This window comes from Falco biarmicus, chromosome 6 (assembly GCF_023638135.1).
Source record: "Falco biarmicus isolate bFalBia1 chromosome 6, bFalBia1.pri, whole genome shotgun sequence".
NCBI classification, from domain to species: Eukaryota; Metazoa; Chordata; class Aves; order Falconiformes; family Falconidae; genus Falco; species Falco biarmicus.
In genome coordinates, this window is record NC_079293.1 from 55,015,850 (window position 1) to 55,030,926 (window position 15,077).

Sequence of the window (15,077 nt, forward strand, 5' to 3'; positions counted from 1 at the left end):
CCCTAGGTCAAACCAGCAGTCATCTGCTTGAAGCCTACCCTGTTCCTTCTTTACCCAGGAACTAGGGTAGCCCTGCCTCTTAGCTGAAACTAGCATTGCTTCACTTTCTGAAGATGTGAACATCTGCCATTTGAATTCAGGAGACCGTACGAGTTCTAAAAATAAAGAACCTCTTGACCATCTTTCTTCGTATCTTCCCCTTCCAATTATGAATGCAACTTCAACATTCCAATTGGAGATGTTATCTTCAACTTAAAGAGCAGGGATTGAAGCGAGCCTCTCCCCACCCCCCCAAAAATAATGTGAAATTGTGCTCTATATCTGCACTAGTGTTTAACTAGCCAGTAGCACTTGGTACAGAAAGGATCATGAACAGCACACTACTAATAATGTTTTTATTGGTCACAGGCAATGGTACAAAGCAGTTACACTGAATAATGCTGTCACAGTCATATCATAATGTGAGGTTGCTACAACACATTTAAATTTCACACAGTGAAACTACTGTAGGAAAAAAAGTCATGCTTGTAACAGAAGATCAAGAATACATCTGGTTAGAAGAAAAAAAAAAAAAAAAAATGGTCCCAGGATTTCAAACCACTCAAACTGAAGTTAATGGAAAAGCTTCCACTGACTTAAGCAGGCTTTGAATCCAGCTTCCAACATCCCCTGACCAAGCTGTAAGGTAAACTGCCTCTCTGCTCAGTCACAGGCTCTTCATTCTTCTAACATACTTGTGCGTGCTGTATTTTCTTCTTTTTAAATGAGAAGAACATAAATGTGTAATTGACTATGCCAACCTTTATACATAACAGAGCCAGTTTTGGCTCATCAGCTTTAGAGAGAGTGGGAGAATTAAAAAAAATGATAGCATGTGTACTGGAAAAGGAGGGAGTTCCTACACTCCTGAGTGCCTGTAGCAGCTGTTTGTGTAGCCTGAAAGCTTCCAAGAAAGCTCATTACATGCTTCTTCAGAATTTGCATCTGGCAGTGTCTGCATTCCAGATGGGCAACTTCTGTGAGCTGAAATTTGGATGATGTAGCACAAAGAACAGCTACAAATGCAGCTAGGATCTGGTCATTTGCCACCAATGGACAACCAAAGGGGGCTGGAACTAGAGGATCTTTAAAGGTCCCTTTCTAACCCGAACCATTCTATGACAGGCCTGTGGGCATTTACAGTAGCAATGAGATGTGCCATTAGAGAAGATCATCTTACCAGTCTAAGGCAAGAATCTCACTGCAAAATTACATTTTCTTGACAAAAATGGGATTTCAAAACCATAGCTGACAAAATCATGCACCTAACTGAGAAAGACCTCTTTGGTTCAGGAAAGCAAAATCTTTTTTTATCAAATCTAAGTTTAATTTGAAGCAAGATAATTATTTCTCAGAGCTCAGAGATTTCCTGAATTAATTTCTTCTGATTTGCAGGTGACTTGACACATCCTACATATACCTGCTCACTCTGAGGATGCGTAACAAGCAAGCTGTGCACCACACCCTCCATCAGTGTATCGGAGCATCAGAGACACCAGAGGGCAGCAACATGCCAAGGCTGCCCAGCCAACAGCTGCATTAGCCAGGTGCCTGCTCATTTTGGGGAAGTTTCAGTTAGCAGTCTTACTAACCTCAGCATAGCTTCTTGCACCATAATGCTGCACAATTTTATGAGACCCACAGCTCAGAATGTAATTCATGCTTCAAGGAAAAGTGGAGTTAGAGGTGCTGTTGTTTGTATTTCAGTGGTCACCAAGAATGTAGTTATTTCCCAGAACCGTATTTGCTAGTTACCTAGATTTTTAAAGTAGAATATAGATCGTAACCCATGCTTTATAAGCTTCTCCCTCTCCAGTGCATATAAAAAGATAACATTTTTGTTCGTGTCTCAGACTAGGATGATCAAATGCTGTTAGCATTTAATAATGGACATGGTTCTACCACATTCAAGTGGAAATGGCAGGAGTTGCCATCCTGTGTTACACACGTAGTCCACCAGGAGTCCCTGAGATACAAATATGGCACCCACTCTCCTCCCTACTGGCATTTTGGTCAAAAGTTCTCAATAAATGTTCCAGCTTATTAAAAAAAGTTCTCATTCTATTTACAAATCAGTTGTGAAATGTATACCAATATTCCATAGGAAAAAAATCAGACCATTTCAAAAGTTGGTAAATATGTTTTTAACTGTAAAATGTCAGACACAGGCTGTTTTCTTTCTTGATAGAAGCTGAGTCCAGTAATTAATTCTACATCTCTGATCCGAGCTGTATGAAACTTCATTCTCTCTTCAACCCACATAGACTCAGACTTGCCATCCTATTAGGACAGAAAGAAAAAGGGTTTGTAAGACATCTTTTCTTTCTGACGTACATTTAATCAATTAGCAAAAGACATTCTAATGTTTTAGAAAGATCGAAAGCAGTAACTGTTGGCAAACATCTAACAAGCAGTTAGTACAGATAGTTATAAGCTTGCCTGAATTTAGCACTTGCTGTTACTTCCTCAAGGGTACAGAGCTTGCAGCTGCACCAGTGGAAGTTGGTGATAATGGGGAAAGGCAGGTGAGGTTCAGCATTAATCCACCACCCCTATGATTAAACTAGTCCTGAAAGCTGTGCCTGACTTGAGCAGTGACTTGTGTAATCCTACCCTACAGGATAGGTCTACACAATTCCCATGTTTTTTTCCTGTTTATATGGAGTGTTGCTATGTGCATTCCCATCACAAGGCCAAGGTACTTGATCTAGAAGCAACCAATGCTCTTCAGGAACATCTGTGTCTCCTTTTGAGTCCGCCTTTGGCCTAGCACTGACCCTTCTTTGTGGGTGACTCATCTTTTCCTAGAAGCCCTTCATCCTTCTCAGCTGTTGACTGGGTATTTGCTCTACAGAAGCCTATGTACACATCACACTGATGGTCTCAATGTACTCCGACTCTACTTTGCTAGCTGTTAAAAGTTTTGCTCTTCAAAGAGAGAACTTCTGTTTCAACATTTGAGCGTATATACAGACTTCAGTATAATTCTGTTTACAAAAATATTGTCTTCTCTCTCAAGACTACCATGACAGACTGTACTGCTTTTACAGTCTCTTAACTAGTTAATCACTGACATCCAAGCAAAACAAGCTCAAGCCTGACTTCAGGTATTTATGGGGACCGAGCAGACTACTTACTGCACAGCTTTCACTGTTGTCTTCTCTGTGAGGTACGAGGAAAGCCAAGGCATCTAGAGACTCTTCACACTCCAGAGGAGTTTCAGAAGTATTTTTACAACTAGTCAGCACAATGAAGAAGTGAGTTGGAATTGCAACTTCTGAGTTACCAGGGTGTCTGAAACACAAAGGATGTTTCTGTAAATCCACCAAATCATACTTGCACAAAGAATAAGTGACAGCAATCTGCTATATTCTGGCATATCAATTTTAGCAACCCACCTATTTAGCCCAAAGAAATCTTAGGCCTGGAAGGAAAACTCCAGATTACTATTTTGCAAATCAAGTTTGGCTTGTAGGCTGATCTAAGTAACATGTTTGGTGAGGTATAACAACAAACTGATTTATCATAAAAACACGTAAGAATCCAAAGTAGATGGAGAGTTCAGCCTGAGCCCAGAAAACCATCTGCCTGCTGGCCTGAACCAGTTTTGCCAACTTGTGTATTTGTACTCACAACTTTGTAGTGGAACACTACCAGCCTACGAAGTGCTGACCCCACCAGGGATAAGCCCCTGCTCGTCCACTCCTAGAGACAGTGTCATAAGATTTCAGGCTAGTGGACATTGTTCTGCGTGCAACATCTTCCATTACACTTCACTTTCAGGTTTTAAGATCACATATTTTGAGAGCGCATTTTTCCTTTGTGCTTGTTGCTCATTTCTTAGCTTTACACTTCTGTATCTGTTTAGGGCTATTTGACTGTTTCTTTGAACTGATGCAGCCTCCCAAGGCCCCACCTCCACAAGATGCTTTCCTTGATAACAAGGATCGTAATTACTTTTTGACCACTAATAGAGAAAGGAAACAAAGAATTAGGATATGAAAGGTTCCTACCTTTTCACCTTTTCTGGGGTATCATAGAGACCATCAGAATCATAATCAAACACAGGACCACTGACTACATTGACACCACTCCTGGCTGCAACATATTCAGGTAGCAGGTATTGATGGAAGTAGTTCCATAACACTGAAACACAGTAATGGAAGTGGGAAACACAGTGTGCAAGGTAGTAGCTGTTAATATAATTCTGCAGAGTTTTCAGTGGAGTATAAACAGACATGATAAGCTAGAAAAATAACAAATTATACAAGTGTTACAGTTTAAGAGATTGCATCTAAGTGAGCAGCAGCATGCACTGCAGCATCTCCTGGCATTGTGGTTTCACAGTCACCCTACCACAAACCTGACTGAGGCATACTGATGCTGCTACCCTGTGGCCTTGGGTTTCTTTCCTTGGAAACCAAATCATGGAGAGGCTACAGGACAGAAGGTGAGAGAAGACCATGCCTGCTTGGGTCTTCACCGCTATCAAGTTGGCCTGGCTAGCTTGTACAGCCACACCTATGATCTGGGAAGTATCTTACCTGTATGATATTTTTAGTTACAGTTAAGAGTTGACCACTATCCCATTACAAAACAAGACATATCTTTTGTCCAGAGGAAGCCATAGTTAGCCTTATTTTTGACCAGGAATATGCTTAAAGTCAGTCAACATCTCATGTTCCCTCTCACCTAGGAAAGGCCAGGTCTTCAGATCTTTTCTACTGGAGATGTGATTATTTTCCTGTTTCCTTAGTGATTCAGATCCTAGATTCCTGCCTGGAAACCCTTCTGAGTTTAGAAGGCATTCCTAAACTGGAAATTAATTGAATTCCCATAATTGTATGCGGTATCTGGATTCTCTAGAGAATATTCAATATAAACCCCTGTTTAGGTAGGGAGGAAGATGTAAACAAAAATGTCACACATTAAATGGAGACACTTCTACTATGCTCCCATGTAATGAGCCAGTTGATTAGGAATCATAAGCTCACAATGGTGGGCCTTTTCCACATAGGTGATAATCCTACTTTAAGGAACTTTTCACTCAAGTAAGAAACCCACAGTTGGAAGAGGTCTCATTTTATGGAAGCAGCTGAACCAGGGGTCATTTGCATGGTTTGAAGGCAAGCAAAAAAACAAACAAACACAAACCAACCCACAAAAAAAATCAGTAGTCTTTCTTACATTCAGCTGTGTACAAAAACATGCATACAAATAAAATACCTTTAAATGCAGGATACATTGGTACAATGTTGCTGGTAAGCAAGGCATCATAGTGATGTTTCTTTGCATCTGTCATAAAATCTAAAACAAAAAAGCAATTCATTACTTGGATTTGTTACTTTAAGCACAAAAATGCAAGTTTAAGGATTGGTGTAGTAAGGTGCAGCTGACCTAACTTCACTTTCCAAAGCTGATGTGGGTCTAAGTGCTAATTTCAGTACATGCTGGATCCATCCCAAATAAATAGTCTTAGCAGCAGCAGCAATTGCTCTTGTCAGATAAAAAGTGGACAAATTTTCATGAGATTAAAAATATCAGCACAGGCTTCTGAGTTGTGGAGAGGGGAATAAAATTCACTTTATGAATGTCAGACCAACTTTTTCTCACTGCAGAACCTAGGCATAAAAATAGGAGCTCTACTGGAGCTTTGCACTTGTTACAGATGTTTAACTAACCTACTACCCAGTACTTTATGCAGTAAATTTAAAATGCTTCTAAATCAGGTCAGCAACAGTTCACAAACAATTTAACCATTTGTAAACAGCTAAATATTTTGTAATATGTTTGAGAATCTGAGATATGCTCTTCAGACCAATGCTGAATTGCTTTACTAAAGACTACATATGGCACACAACAGTATATTTCACATAGAAAATAAACTTGCCAAGGCAGCTTTTTTACACAATGAAACATCCCTAAATTTTACTTTGGCTAGTTCCAATTAGCACCTGTCATACACAGTGACTTTGCAATTTACTAACTTGCCAGATTTGGGTCAAGGTTTACATGTTCCTTCCAGTTTCTTCTATGAGATGCCACTTTAGAAACCTTACAAGTTCCAAAGCTTTTGGGGAGTACTAAGTGACCTTGGACAACCCCACTAACTGCTGGAAGTGCCTAAAATGTTTTTATTTCTCATACGCCGAACTGAACTGCAACAAATCAGCAACTACTGCTTCATACTCTTAGTTATCAAGAACATCTATAAAAGACTACACCCACCACACTACAAGTTATTTAAATCACATATGCTGTACAATGAAGGCTATGCACATACTTGGAGGAGAAAGGAATCCATAAGTTAGGCGAGGATGATTGCTGTAGAACAAGCATGTCTGGTTATGATTAAAAGAAATACGAACATCCTTGTGTAAACAGCTGGAGGTAGCTTCTGTAGCAGAAACCCACTTGTCCTATTGAATAAGAAGAAAGTATCACTGGTAAAAGATACTTGAGTTACAACAACTCTCTTAGTGAGGGGGACTGCAGAACTCTAAATATTTAGCTGCAACTGCTTTTTATGGTGTGAAGGGACTTAACTAAGATGCAAGAATTGTTCCTTTTATCAGTGGAAAACAAGCCATCCCATCCATTTCATATGTTTTGGAAATAAAGTGAACAGAGCTGCAGCATTTTAATTGAGTTGAGAATAACATATTCCAAGAGAATTTAAATATGCCCATTAAAGATAACCTGATATACTGTAAAAGTACTTGTTCGTTCAAGCTAGGAATCAGAGGCAGCCAGGTGTGGTGTTAGCCATCTTTCTCCACTGGGCCCCTTGTTACAGTAACTGGTTGCTTCATGCCACTAACTTCAAAATATTTTTGAGGAAATCTTGGAAACCTTGCCAGAGTTTAGTATAAATTTAATTGTAATAGTCATTGTTTAAAACCTGATTCTTAGATAATCAAACTAAAAAACATCTTCTACCATCCTAATTCCTTTTAAGGATGATGTGGCTTCCAAATTTTCTCTGAATGGGAAAGGCTAACTTGAAAAGCTCTGCATGAACAGATGCATCTTTGCTGCCCCGAACCCTATCCCAAGACCAGATATATCCTTAAAGTGCCTTTTTTGTTGTTGTTGTTTCCGAATCAGGACAATCTTCTGAGAGAAGGATCAGATCAGGGCATGAATTGTTCCAAGATAGTCCATAGATTTTTTCAAAAGGATCCTGCTACATTACAAACACTGCTTTAAGACCACAAAACCCCTGCTGAGATCACACTAAGGACAGCACCAGAAGACTGCTATAGCAGACCTATGTTGCCAAGCAGTAAGCCAGTGCAGACTCATAGGGTCTCTATATCAATGGCAACAGGCTCCTCACCCCCTGGTGGATCTGCTTGCTTTGGAGGCAAAACTGCAGCTCTCTCAGAGAAACAGGAAGAAGTCAAAGCCAATTCTTATTATAGGAAAGTGAAAAAAGCTCATACAAAATTCTGTTTCTCATGTAATTCTATATAGTTCCCTGGGAGATAACATCATAAGCAGATCTCAGAAGCATTCAGGAGTAATTGATATTCAAGCTTTTTACCTTTCAGTATTGCTTCTAACCTTTTTTCATATACTTACATCTTTGTTAAGAGTATATGCACTCCAGAGAGGCATTCTGTAGTCTTTGCTGTATCCACTCACATAGCGGTAATGGTAGAGGAGGCAGTAATTATGTCTCTTCTGGAGAACCCTGGGCCGTCCGTAGGGCAAGGTAAGTTTCTCTATTTTCTTAACTGCAGCAGAAATAGTGCTTGTTACAATTAAAATCAATATTGGTTTTTAAGTATCTCCCTCTTTTACACACCTAACATTGGCAATTGGAAATTGAAGCAATCAGAGAACTCAGTAACAAGAATGAAAGTTTTTCTTGTTCTGTATCAAAGGTATATTTTCTATGCTAAGGTAATAAATTCGGTGGCAAAGCCACTATAAAGCAATATAAAGCTTATACTGTACAAATTAAGTTTATATTTAAAACAAAAAAATTTACACTTCAAAACAGGAGATGGATTAAAGCTGCAAAATTAAAGTCTTTGTTCACTTTGTATTTCAGTTTAAACACAATGTGGGATCTGCTTCCACATAATATTTAGATGGGACAGTAACCAACTGTGGCAATTTGAAGTCTGCTGAGGGGACTATTTTAGTAGAAACCAAAGTCATATGTAAAAGTGACATTTAAAGGAGAGAGAGATCTAAATACATAATCCAGTGAAGTACTGATTGGATTCTCAGACCTGCGAAGACTTGCTTTGTAATAGTGCGATAGTCATAAAATCTTCATGCTCCCTCTCTCTCATGGGACCACATCTCCTTAGAAACTTTGTATATGGAGAAAGGTATCTCCAAACCTTTAATACATGATACTGCAAAGGTTTTTTGCAGACCTTTGCCAAAGGCATTGCCTGTTTATTGGCCAACTAGTATATCCAATGGAAGAGTGAAGGCTTTCCTTTAAAACTGTATCAGGAAGAACCCACGGGGGATCAGCAAAGTGTGAAAAGCAAAGCAGAATTAGCAACAGAATTACTGTAGAGACAACTACCCTAAAGAACAAAAATTATCAAAACAAAGTAACAAAACATGTTTTGCCATCATTTGCGCAGTCAAATGTCAGTAGAAAGTTTCAGGGTTTAACTCCTAAGGTAAACTTGAATTTCATCAAAACTTTGAATATTTAAATTTTTGCCAAACTGGAAAAAAAGAAAAATAAGATTTTCACATTTTGAGTTCTCTGATGCAAAATAAAAATCGAGGAAAACTAGCACATCATTGAAATATTTTAAAATAAAAATATTACTTTGCCTTTGAAAATGCAAGCATTTTCAACCATTATATGACTGGAATTATAAAGATGACATCAGTATATTTTCCATTAAGGATGTCAAAACCATCCACAAATTATGCAGAAACATGATTTCAAAGTAACTGTTTTATATGGGGAAAGAATGTGAGCAATGAATGAATGCTGCAGTTATTTTCCACAGTAATTCTACAACACACACACAAAAGACGAGATTGTGATGTTTATTTCTCCACCCATGAGGGAAAAGGCAAACCATTCTTTTTTCCATAAAACTAAAAATGCAGTTAAGATTTTGTTGTTCTTATAGGCTATGAACTTAGGACAATCAATGAGAGAATATGAAAACTGAGGTAACTAATAAAGCCTGAAGAGTCATAAGGAGCATCTGGGCTGGTTACTAGAATTCTGTAATGAGTGATAATACTTTTTGTATCTAAGTAATAAGTGCTTAATTAATAAAATTTACAAGGAAATTACTGCTATTAAGACCAGTGCTAAGCCAGCTCTCACTGATAATCCAAGCAAAATCCTGCAGTGGCAAAAAGATAGGTTTAGAGCCTTAGGCTCCTACTCCTACAAAACGGAACTGAGACAGGTTATGCAGCTGGCCTTGCAATATTTCTTTAAAGCCCAGTTCAGCAAGGCATTCAGGCATCCACTTACAAATTAGCAGAGTCTGTTTCTATGCAACCACTTGCACACTGAGGGGAAAGCACACCGTATCATACTAACTGGATTTAATTTTGTTTCATAAATGTTACAATAGTGATAGAGTTATTTTAAAAGGGTTCTGGGACACATTTTAAAAAGATGCCCTGGTTGCTAGCGGAAAAGAATCAAGAAACTTCTATCTGCTTTTTGTGCCAGAACAAACTATACAAATTAACATAAGCATTAAATTAGCTCTGAATAAGCAGCAAATACTGGTTCCTGCCTGTAATTGGCATTTAAGTCCAGATCCTAATAGTGAGCTACAGTGGAGTATTGCCAGATACAGTTTATTTGCATAAGAAACAAGTTTTCATGAACATACATGAGGCAAAGTCTTTATCAACCTATTTCTTTGATAGCCTATCATCTTGATTTCATCTTTGAAAGTATTAGCACCAAGGCTTACATTTCATTTTGACTTATGGTTTTCATTATTTACTTACTGTCCTACTTGCTTCATGCTCAAAATAGTTAATTTTGTTTTACAAATCATCAGCACATCTATAGCCTTGCAAACTGCAGCTCAAACATGGCATGTAAACATCCAAAGAATGGAAATAAAGCATAGGTAAAAAAGGCAACACCTTAAGACCGTGTAGAATACACCTTACGCTTCATTAAAAGTATTTTGCCATTGTGATGCTGGTATTTCCAGGGATTTCTTATCAGGTACTTTCCCATACCATGCTTTTGCTTCCCATTCTAGAATGGTCATTACTTCAGTGCTAGAAAAGTCAGAAGTATCACATAATACATGTGCCATAAAGACACATGCATAAGGGTAGACATTTATTTCAGAACAAGTTGTTCCATAGGACTGTATTTGAAAAACTCAGAACTGTAGTCCCAGCAAGTATTTCAAAGAATATTTACCTCATGTACTTGAGTTATTCAGAAGCTTAAATATAGAACATTTTACTTTTTTAATAATTTTTGTTACCCTTCTATATTACTATCAAAAGTTCTTACCTTCTGTTTCAGTGAGATTTAAACGCTGATGGAAATCCCTTATTGGCAAACCCTACAATTATAAAGCAAAATCAATGAGATTCTATTGTGTTCTACAAAGCGTACTATGAGCCACTACTACATTTAAAACACCAAATGTAACATCTGCCTTGCAAGTTATCCCTATACAGAACTCACTAATATCTACTGAGTAGGGCCACAGAATTTTCAGAAACAAATAGTTTTTGCCACAAACAGATCTACAGCCTTGAAAACCACAGCCCAAAACACAACATTCACAGAATGGAAAATTCAACATAATTAAGTGAAGCAAGCAAGAACTGAAAGCTTTCCCCATCAAAGCTTGCTTCTCTGGCATTTTCTAGGTTTTTCAGAGCTGAATATGACTTAACATAAGAAAACTGCAAAATGAATATATTAACACAGGCTAGTAACCGCTAACTCCAGGTGAGATTTGATTTTGAAACCAGTAGTAGGGGACTGCAAAACTAGTAGGAAAACACTGGAAAAGCCAGAGTTTCATTCTTTAAATACAACACAGATGTCTGCCTCCACAGCTTTAACTGTTCCAGTACTTACCTCTGTCCTGCAGGAGCAGCCAAGGCTCACTGAAAAGGCTCTTTGTCCCACCACAGAGCAATCGGAAGGATGGCTTGTTTCTTTGGGATGGTGGGGGGTGTAAACAGGGTTCCTTAAAAGATGGTTTAGGCGTCCATGGGTTCCATTGTTTGGGGCTGGTTTCAAATCAAGCAAATCTATGAAAGAATTCATGTGATATTAACAGGATCACTGCTGCTTGTATTGCAGTTACAAGTATGGGTGAGTCAATAAAGCTGCACTGCTTGCTGCTCATAACACCGAAAAGGGAAAGCAATACAACCCTTTTAAAAGGGAGCATACATGTTCTTAGCTAGGGCTCAGGATGGTATTAGTCTGCTTGTAAAGTGGGACAGAACAGCACACACACAAAAAAATTAACAAATTAAATGAGAAGTGAACTTGCAGCATCCAAACTTGCAGTGGGGAACAGAATGGCAAATCTCAAACACATGAAGCTAGTTGCCACCTAACATTGAAGCTTTGTGAGAATAAGTTTGGGGTCTTTTTGTTGGTTTGGGTTTTTTTTATTACCTGGAAATTAAATGCATAAGCTTCAGCTAATAAGCATCACTAAAGGGTAACGCCACAGAAGAACCTAGACAGAACACGGTTTCTTTCTGCTTGTCACTTAGGTCTAAAATGTTAAGCTTCAAAAATCTCAAAGTAATCTAATCACAAAACCATCTCTGCCATTAAAGTAATTTAAACAACTAAAAGCTGCTTACCAGTAATGCTCAGAGACACTTCAGACACCTTCAAAATACTGAATAGACCAAGACCTGTGTCATGCTTAATCCTCACTAGCACTCACAGATCTATTGTTCTTCCGCTTAACTCATACTGAATCTATGAAATCAGGCATTTTCAAAACATAACAGGTGATGAGACACGTGTCTCCAAATGCTTGGTGTCTAGATCACTCACCTAGAGCACAAGAATTAGAGCTGAACTTCCCTTCCTATGTGGGGAACCAAACACAATTCTCCCTGTACCGTGCCACTCAGATATGTTAATGGAATTCCCTCCAGATGAAGCTGTTTTGGTTTGGAAAGAATAAAACAACTTTTCCAATCCTAGGAGTCCCAGTTTCAATGAATACTTCACACAAAGCAGTGATAAAGCAAATCACAACCAGTCCCAGAACTCTGATCCCCACTTCAACAGACAAATTACATTGTTATGTTACAATTACTTGAAGTGGAGCATCCAGGATTTCACAGTGCCCCAGAAAACCTGGTAATTTTAACACCTTGGAGAACATGAGTTGAAATCCCCCTATTCAGACAAGGCAGTTAGTGATACATATCCGGTGCTTACGCTTTAAGTGCTGAGATGTTGGACAAACAGGAGACAGTATCTCTTCTCTGGCTGCACTTTGCAAGAAGGTGCAGTCAGGCACCTCTGAGAGAAACACTAGAGCCCCAAACAAGTGAAAGAAGATGCCTTTCTGCAGTCCAGATGGCACTTAGCCCTGGGTAAGAAAAAAGGTGAGTAAGTCACCTCACATCATTTTCTATCTGAAAGTTAGTGTGCTGGCTTTTGCACATCCTATTCTTTTAATTCTTTCTACACAGGATGGAGGAAATATAGACCCCAATGACTGCACTTAAAATGTCTGATCTGTCACTGAACTTGCTTTACTGAGATGCCAGTAAGGACTACCTCTCCCATGCAGTGTACACAGAACAGATCAGGGGATTGCAAGAAGGTGGTTCAAGATCACACATGACATAAGACAGCAAAGTACAAAAGGCTGAGAGCCACGCTTCCTGACAACGACCTCTTTCCTGTTCCAGCGAATTTAAACACATGGTTTAAATGTGGTATACCTGAATATCACCACTGATTTCGAGCGTGTGCTGTGCTCCTGTTAAGTGTTTTCTGGATCAAACCCTTTGGTAATACTTTGTCTCTCACAGATGCAGATGTTCGAGCAAGTATAGGTCCTGGCAAGAGAGAAATAGGCAGGAAATAATGGAAAACAGGTGAAGACCTCAAGGGGAATAAATGAATAGAAAGCAGTAGAACTACTGACAGACTTCTGGAGAAACCATGAAATACAGAATGAAAAAAAGGACAAAGGAAAAAGGAGACACAGTAACATTGTGTTTGAAATGGAGGGGGGTGGGGGAAGGGGCCACAAGGCATTTAATTTTCCAGAAAGAAACACCACTTCTCTGGTGCAGTGTACTGTACTATGTCAGAAAATAAAGCTAAGAATACCTATGGAGTGGGCTGTCTGTGATCCTCAGATGCAGAAGCAGACTGCACAGAACAGAAATCAATCATGAATTCAAGAGTGACACCATAGGAGGTGTGAGAAATGGGAATTCTGACTATTGCAGATACAACCAGGTCTAGAGCAAGACTCCAAAGCAACAGGACTACAGACTCACAAGACTGTTGCAGTCCATTGAAAAACCAAAAAAAGCGTATTTGGAACACCTGTTGCATTAGACAATGACAATGGACAAGGAAACATCCCAATCTAGCATTAAAAGATATAATACATAAGTTGAACAAGTGACACATGCAATGATGAATTTGGGAGGAACTGTATTACATGAATCAAGTAAAAAATAAAAGTAGTCTAAATTTTATCTGAACTAAAAACCTATTTATATTTAGTAACTAAAATCAAAAATATGGTAAAGGAAAACAACAAATAAGAAAGCACATGACAAAATACAAGGAATTGTTCAAGTACATAGAAAGCAGAGGGGCTGACTGATTCAGGCTTTCTGGAAACGTGCTGCCTGGCACCTGCACCCATACCATTATAATGCTTGTTTATATACAGTTCTGCCTGGATAAGGTCACCTGAGCAACTGATCTGATAAAGCTTCTAGTTAGATAGAAGAGAAATATCCCCTCTTCTCAACAGTAAAGAGATTGTCAAGTAGTTGCTTTTAGTAGGTGAGTCAAAGCACCAGCTCTGGAGCAGCCAAAGGAACACACCAAGTGACCAGTAGAGAGGAGAGATACAAGGTGGCCTGACCAGTAGATCCTAAACAGCTGTTATGCATTTAGAAGCTGGACCTTTCTGAGAAAGGCAAACAGCCTTTTATTTGTGACTATCAGCAGCAAGCCTTAAGGACAAATTTCTAAGGACACTTAAAAATCTGTTATTAGAAGACTTACAATGCCCATAAGACATTATATTTTATTGAACACAGATGACCCCCCATCAATTGTACTTACCACACATTAAATTATAGACTTCAATGTTTTCAAATGGGTCAACTTGAGTACGGAACTTGAATCCTGGTCCAAACCCAATAAAGATAGCCTAGGATTTACAGAGAAAAAATAAAGTGGAATCCTCTTTAAGATAAGTTAAAATGGAAAATATCCTGAAAGAAAATACCCTCTGTATATGAAGAACTTAACCTTTACTTCATCAACATAGTTTGGATCAAGTCAAAAGCATGTTTTTCCCTAAAAAAAAAGGAGATGTATAAGAATAACTTTAAGCAGTGAATGAGTATTAGAAAACCCAATTTGTCTCATTGTTGCCTTCAAAAAGTTGCCTTCAGCTATTTATGAAGTCCCTTGCTCTTTTCTGCCTTTCAAGAAGTTAAATTCATTTTCTTAAAGGCTTTAAGAGATTTAATGGAAATGTTGAGCCAAAGTAACCATCAAATTTCATGCCCTGTAACCAATTTAGAAGCTTGTAACTTCAGGCTATAAAAACATCTGTTGTTAGTAATGTTTTAAATGGCTTAAGCAATGGCAAGATGCTAAGCGTCTGTGCCTGGTTTGCAGCTGTTCTTTCTTCTTGCACCACTTCCTGAGCTGTACTGGCACAAGCTATTGTGTAGCCATACAGTGAACCTGATCCAGGAATGCAGCCAACTTGAAAAAAATTTTCTTTTTTTCCTGTTGGCTCTTTTCCTTCTGGTTCAGTTCCCCGACCTACTTAATGCTGCAGTCATGCAGAGCTTAC

General features: G+C 38.7%; 1 protein-coding gene across 2 annotated transcripts in view; it reads right to left on the reverse strand.

Annotated features, from left to right (window-relative positions):
* Positions 1 to 381: 381 nt before the first annotated feature.
* Positions 382 to 15,077, reverse strand: part of ENPP1 (ectonucleotide pyrophosphatase/phosphodiesterase 1) — a 55,533-nt gene continuing 40,837 nt past the window's right edge. For both annotated transcript variants that reach the window (XM_056343134.1, XM_056343133.1), the window contains 9 exons: positions 14,333 to 14,420; positions 11,111 to 11,286; positions 10,532 to 10,583; positions 7,624 to 7,778; positions 6,323 to 6,458; positions 5,266 to 5,346; positions 4,053 to 4,185; positions 3,177 to 3,333; positions 382 to 2,319 (listed from right to left, as the gene is read on the reverse strand). In XM_056343134.1, the coding sequence (XP_056199109.1) occupies positions 2,152 to 2,319; positions 3,177 to 3,333; positions 4,053 to 4,185; positions 5,266 to 5,346; positions 6,323 to 6,458; positions 7,624 to 7,778; positions 10,532 to 10,583; positions 11,111 to 11,286; positions 14,333 to 14,420 (1,146 nt within the window). In that variant the 3' untranslated portion in view covers positions 382 to 2,151. The remainder of the gene's footprint in view (positions 2,320 to 3,176; positions 3,334 to 4,052; positions 4,186 to 5,265; positions 5,347 to 6,322; positions 6,459 to 7,623; positions 7,779 to 10,531; positions 10,584 to 11,110; positions 11,287 to 14,332; positions 14,421 to 15,077) is intronic.